This window comes from Pistacia vera, unplaced genomic scaffold (genome assembly GCF_008641045.1).
Source record: "Pistacia vera cultivar Batoury unplaced genomic scaffold, PisVer_v2 Contig1521, whole genome shotgun sequence".
Classification (NCBI taxonomy): Eukaryota; Viridiplantae; Streptophyta; class Magnoliopsida; order Sapindales; family Anacardiaceae; genus Pistacia; species Pistacia vera.
The window spans coordinates 1-6865 of record NW_022195599.1 but is presented as its reverse complement, the minus strand read 5'-3'; the positions used below and the strand labels follow the sequence as shown (position 1 = coordinate 6865).

At 35.7% G+C, this 6865-nt stretch overlaps 1 protein-coding gene across 1 annotated transcript; it reads right to left on the bottom strand.

The window, feature by feature from the left end:
- Nucleotides 1-2523: 2523 nt before the first annotated feature.
- Nucleotides 2524-5291, bottom strand: LOC116124520 (DNA-binding protein DDB_G0278111-like). Its single transcript, XM_031410248.1, has 7 exons — nucleotides 5125-5291; nucleotides 4017-4082; nucleotides 3862-3911; nucleotides 3665-3729; nucleotides 3161-3252; nucleotides 2962-3033; nucleotides 2524-2856 (listed from the first exon to the last, which is right to left on the bottom strand). Exons 1-7 carry the CDS (start codon nucleotides 5125-5127, stop codon nucleotides 2818-2820), a joined length of 387 nt encoding a protein of 128 aa, XP_031266108.1. The 5' UTR covers nucleotides 5128-5291; the 3' UTR covers nucleotides 2524-2817.
- Between the last annotated feature and the right edge of the window lie 1574 nt (nucleotides 5292-6865).

Genomic DNA, 6865 nt, shown 5'->3' with positions numbered 1-6865 from the left:
CATACTCTCCCCGACAAATCCCTGCTAACGGTTCAATCAATGGGTGTGTCTCGACTTCCAGGATGAAGAATCGTGGGACGTTACCATTGTCAGACGACTAAAGATCTGCGCGCCTTTAATTAAATTAAATGCTGGTGCTTTATGTAAAAATGAGTGGACTAAATGGTAATTTGCCTTTTCATTGTAATTTCTCCCGTAGCCTTTGTAAAAAAGTCAAGGTTTGTAAGCTTTAGCTTTGTCAACAATTGTAGGTACTTAATGAAAAAAAAAAAAAAAAAAGCCAAAGTCAAAAAGGTTGTCGTACTTAATGCCTCATTTATGAGAGCTTGTCTCCTTTGTTTCTATAAATAAAGGCTTTCCCCTTCCCGGGAGGAGGAGGAATTTGTTGTAAAACTTTGCAAACACTTTTATTTCTCTCACTCTTTTTCCATACATTTCCATACTTTCTCTACACATCTTCCTAAATTTCTTCCATGTTTCTTTCATATTTCTAAGTTTCCCTCAACCTCAAGGGTGTTGTAATACTCTGAAAATGTTATAGATAGCAAAAGATCCGATATATGTTTTAATTTATGTGTTAATTTATGTTCTTTAACATGTTTAATATTTATGTTTTCATTTATGTTCTTGTTCTTCATTTATGTACATGTTCTTCATTTATATTTATGTTCTCTATTTATGTGGTTGTTTAATATTCACTAGCCCTTTTAGATGGTGTTAGAATCTGTGTGGGTGTACGTGTGTGTGGGATAAAAGGAGGGTCTTGACCATTTTTAGACTGATCGTTGTGTTGATTGGTTCCGCTTAGGTCGGCTATCATAGTTTCCCACATGCATAAACTCCATGATTTTCTGACAACATCTCTAAGGTCTAGTAACCCTTGTGCAATCATATATATTATATATACCTATATTAATTTTAATATTTGAAAATCAATCATATATTATACAATAACAAATTATAATTGTGTAAGTATTTTATAAAACCATATACAAATAGGTAATAAATAAAACTGAATTAAATATAATAAATCATTATATATATATATATTAATGCTATGAAACAAAAGTTATATATCCGACATTATACATTATATATGGTATATAAGTATATAACATATATATGTTCTACATTATATATAATATATTATTATCTATAATCATATGTTAACTAACACGACCCGTCCCAACCCTCCTTATCCCATAGGCTCCGGGCGCACCCATGAGACTCGGGTGATCGAGATGTGCCATGTGGGAAAACTATAAAACCTGTTTATAAATAAAATATCGTAAAAATGTAACGTCATTTGCATATAAACAAATGTAATTGAAATTGTCATAAAATGAAATGTATGGTATCAGATTTTTCCATATCTTTACTAATCCAGAAGGACCAGAACAAGAAATAAAATTTAATAAAACTCCATAAAAAAAAGTACGGGGTATTACATTAACACATAATATATATATATTATATATGTGTAATATATCATTTGGTGTTTTGATTGATTATAATAAATCAATAAATCATTATATATTTAATTTCTTTTTAGATAGTATATTATAATTTGAAGAAAATGGTAATAAGGACATAAAAAGACACAAAACTCCCAAGCGGGGAATTCGAAGATTTGGGGAACGGGCTTTATTCGAGGATTCCCCAAATTCTTCGAACAGGCTACGGGCCAGGATCGGGGAATCCCCTTGGGCTTTTAGGCAGAGGCCGGAGACAGGGGTCCCCGACCTATGCCCATCCTTAACGAAAACACTTCCCTTAGCCTCCTGACCAAAACCCATCTCACCGTTCTCCCATTCGCCTCCCCAATCATTGTCAACAACAAGCTTTTTCTAGTGACATAGTTTTACAATTTTCGGTCCATTCACTCACTAGAAATCACCACCGCCTTACATCATTGCACTCACCAGTCATTCTTCTTCAAAAACCTTAACATTTTAACCTTCAATTGTTCACATATTGATGTCCTAATTTCTAAGGTTTTCAATTAATAGAAAAATTTGTAACCTGACCCAATGAAGGCCTTGGGTCCGATTGAACCAATTCAATTGGCCAGGCCGAGCCGGGCTAGGTTTTAAAACACTAACATAAACTCAAAACAAATTTATTCTAACAACATAATCTCAAATTAATAAACTCTAAAATCTTAAACCTCAAGACATAACACAGAATTATGGATGGGCAATTAGAGGGGTTCATAATCGTGAGAGCATGCAAAACCTTAAACGCTAATTGTGTTGAGATCAAGCATGATCCTCATAATGAATCACACCTTGACAACGTTCTTGTGGTTTTGTCGGGGTGTTTAGGGTGGTGGTGATTGAAGATGGTTGAAGTGGCCATCGTGTTCAGTGGTTAGGGACAGGGTGTTTAGTTTGTTGAAGAAATGTGTGTCTGTGTTTAATTAAAACCTTTTAATAATATGCACCTTGCACCCTACTGGATGAGCTATTCAAGAATCAAGACTACCTTCATAAATATATTCCTGTTCGGCTGTAACACAAGGTACTCCAAACAAAACCATTCAACCATCTATTTCTCAATCAAATCTCATACAATCAAATTAACTCATAACCTCACCTCACTTGTCTTAACAAAGTTTAGAATTCATTACCAGAAAGTTAAAATTCAACAGTACATAGATATATAAAAGTCTCAATTATGAATTTGGATGGAGTCGGATAGAGAATGCAATGTCGAGCAAGAAATCCGGTTGAGAATGGTTACACAGGTCACACTGATTATACAAGCAACATAACACAATTTTATCACACAAAATATAGGGCCAAGATTGGATTAAAGCTAATCATCATCTTCCAAAACACTCCGGCGCCTCTGGATCTGAAATATCGGAGCATGTCAAGGCAACAAATGAGGAAAAAGATCATGAACAAAGAAATAAAATACAAGCATTCAGAGACGATGATAAATTGTGAGGTGACTTACAGTGACTTTGGTCTGTTTGCTGTTTTGGGTGTTAATTTGTTCCAGCAATGATATCAGCCTTTCTTCAGAAACCTACATAGAAACATCAGTCAAGTATGATTGTGCTTGATAGTAACATTTTCTTGAATTAGTGCTAGGCACCCAACAACCAGCTTGCATTCAATAAAGGGGACTGAGACACAATAAATTTCCACCATACCTTCTCACCTATTTGGCCCATTTGAGCAGCTCTCAGTAAAATATCCTCAACTCCTCTTGCTTTCTCAGGTTTCACCAAAGCAATTCGAGAAACTGTGCAAATAGTATATTAGCATAGGAAATATATGATGCCAACTATTTATGAGATAAAAATATAAGTAAGATCAATATATTAACAGTGCAAAGAGTTATTTTAACAAATAGCTAGGCCCAGTAACTTTGCCTGCTGCTGAAATGCTAACCCTTTATCTGTTCTACTAAGAGCTATACAGTTTACTATCAACATAGTAGTTTCAGATCGGAGTTTCCATTAAACTGCACATCTCACACAAAAAGACTGAGCAATTTGATTACTATAATTGGTGTTCAACCTCCAACACAAACACCCATAACTTCTCAAACCTTCTATTTGTCAATCTATGCGATAATTATACATATTTCTCCCAATGAATATAGATGGGAAAAATAAATATTTTACTGTCAAAAGGTCAAGTATCAAACGTACGTCTTTCACGTGCTTCGGATGACAAAATCTGACTAAGCATCATTTGCCTTTGCTCATCTGCCTCCCTAAGATAATCACTCAAATCTCAGGATCAACAAAGCATATTCAAAAATTAAAATGAAATAATAACAAGGTAAAATCCTACAAATGCAAAGAATAAGTTTTCCATGATGTAACACACAGATTCAAAAACATACCTCTGGGCCTCTTCCTGTGCTTTCTGCTGCTCATTGTTTTGTTGACTACCCTGTATAACAATTACACTTGATCGGTACCATTCACATTAAAGGCAAGATAAGCCAATACGAATTTCAGTGAAATGTTGAGAAATTAAAAAGAGGTGATCAATTACCATGCCACGTTGAGCCATGAGCTCTTGCATTCTTCTTTGTCTGATTGCTTCTAATTCAGGATCAGCCTAATAACAAGAAGGGACAAATTCAATCTCCAGTAAGTACAGCTAAATCCAGAGAGATAGACAGGTAGAGGAAATATCAAATTAATGTTTTCCTTTTGGAAACATAGTCTATATGGCTTCATTAAACTAGGAGTAGAAAAAAGGAAAAGCAATTACTCTAAATACCAAAGTTTTCCCGGTATGGCCACAGATCTAGACCCAACTCAACTTAAACTATTATAGCTAAAAAACTTATAACAAAAATTGTATTGATGGCCAAAAGATATCTCCCTAGTATGAATATCATCCAAATGTAGACCACTCATTCAACAGACATATAGATAAAACAAGCATGATAGATCAAGCTAGCTGCTTAAACAAATAAGTAATAGTCTTTGGAGTATCTCTTCAATAGACTCTCTTCAGGATCATTGCCAATCAGTGAGTTCCCAACATCAAAAGTTAATAAGCAGGAATTGATACCAACGTAATTCATCATCTAATTAAATAATATAATAAATACATTATGTTGCCAGCCGTAAAATCTCTTGTAAAGTTTTTAAGCTGATTAACAACAAAAGGCCTAAGGTAATGTAATCAAAATGCATACAGAAAATTTAGACATCTACTAGGAACCCACTTCAGAATTTTCTAGCATTCCCAATTAAAAAAAAAAGGCATAATTATTCCACACTTAGATGGTATCATATTCAACAACTTATGCAATGTGATTAGTGAAAGCAGTAATCATAAACTTCTCCTGGAAAAATTAAAATCTACTCAAGACAAGTTTACTTCCAGCATAATTTTGTTTATCATATCATATCTCAAAATAATATTAATAATAACCTCGAGAATTACTTATCGAACCAAAGTAAAGTTTAACCTAAACCAAAACTAGCTTAGTGTTTCAATTATGAACATTCAACTCATAGAAAAGCAAACGAAAAAGAAATAAAACTGATTCAATTAAAGTTCCGATTTCCAATAAATAATTTATAAGCATGAAATAATAAAACCCTAGCTAGAGTGTTTGGATTGCCAAGAAGAGGAAAACACTTACCATATTGATAAGATTGAATGAACAAACGCGGCCTTGTTGTGTGTTTGGAGTTGTTTTGGGATGCGATCTCTCCTTCTCTGTCAAACACGATTGTTTGGATACGGCTTAGCGTTTTTCAAACGGCACTTTCCTGCCTTTTGTTGAGCAGGATTTTTTTTTTTTTTTTTCTTCTTTTCTAAATTAAAAAAAAAATATATATACATATATATATATATATACACACACACACATTAATTGATATCAAATCTCGGGCCGGGTCGTGGTGTCCCAGTTCCAGCCCCGCCACCAGCCCTAGGACAAGTGACGTCCAGGGTTTGAAGGTGAAGCCCATTTAGGTGCCCTGTGCCAACGGCCCCAATCCTGTCTAACGAATTAGGGTTAACAAAGTGTTCCCACCCCCAAAATGGCCCATTGATACATACCCGCCCACTTTTTAAATACCTTTTCAGTACCCAAATATTATGTTTTGGGTGAGAAATATAGTGATTTACAAAAAAATTCCTCTTTTTTCTTGTCTTCTTAACCTCTTCCATTGCCGACAATTGTCATAATTGGATGCTGAGAGTTAGGTGCGGCAATAAATCGAATAGGTGGTGAGCAACTTTAGGGTAGTGAGGTTGGAGTGATCTGGGAGAGAACGGTGGCCAGAAAAAACACAACACCAACACAACCAATCAAAACCCACTAATCGAGCACCAAAAACCCAACGATCGCACATGGTGACTGTCCCATGGCAGAAAGAGCTAGACGCGGGCAAAAAATGGCAAGCACGGAGGGCTAGGGGAGGGGTGGGTTTTGAAGAGCAGAGGGTGGGGAGTTGAACGGTCGTGATAGGGGAGATTTCGGTGACTGAATTGCCTAGAAAAAGGCCGGAAAGATGGAAAATCATGCAAAAACTTAGGTGGCGATTAGCAAGTGCACCAGGCTCGAGGTGAACGGATTAAGGGTGAGAAAGGCTCAAGGAAGAGGATAGGGGAGGCAGTGCGTTTCAAGGTGGATTTCCAACACCGAGAACGACCGAAAATTCAGTTTGAAGAGTTAGTTGTGTGAATGGAGGTGGTGGTGGTAAATGGTGAGTGATGACGACAAATGGAGGCTTGAGCTTTGTAGAGGAGGTGATAAGGATTCTGTGGGTGGTCTCGAAAGTTATTTTGGACATCGGGATCTACCAAAAAACAACAAAAATCGTCAGTTGCGACGTTGCTAACGTGCACCATCTCTTGCTAATGTAAACCGTCCTTATTTCTTTTCTCTTCATCGATAGCCAAATGTTTGTTAACCATTCTATCCTTACTAATAACAAACTTTTGACCATTTTATTCTTTCTAAAGGTGGAAAAGCAACTCGCCCAGCTTGACCCGACCCGGCCTACGGCGGGTTACTGCAAATGGCTGGTCGGTCTTGACTCGCTCGGCGACATTAACGGGCCAGGTTAGGCCTGCCAAGATTAGAGAATTGGTTGGCCCAACCCGGACCGCCAACCCTAACCCGCCAGGTTAGGCGCGGGTTGGGCCGGGTTAACCCGCTTTTTGATTTTTTTTTTTAATTTTGTTTTGTTTTATTTTATTTAAGTTTAAATATTTAATTAACTTTTCAAATGAATAATTAACAATTTATAAATGTAATTGTTTTTAGTTAATTGTTAATTTCTTTTCAAATATCGATAATTAAATTAAATTAATTTTTTTTTGGTTAACATTCCAAATATTAATTCAATTTTAATACATTAAAATTATAATAT

Excerpts from the sequence above, each read along its gene's own strand:
- LOC116124520 (XM_031410248.1), bottom strand. Across the intron at positions 3,912-4,016 it reads TCATGGCTCAACGTGGCATG|GGTAGTCAACAAAACAATGA; the intron begins GTAATTGATCAC and ends ATTGTTATACAG. Across the intron at positions 3,730-3,861 it reads GCACAGGAAGAGGCCCAGAG|GGAGGCAGATGAGCAAAGGC; the intron begins GTATGTTTTTGA and ends TGATTATCTTAG.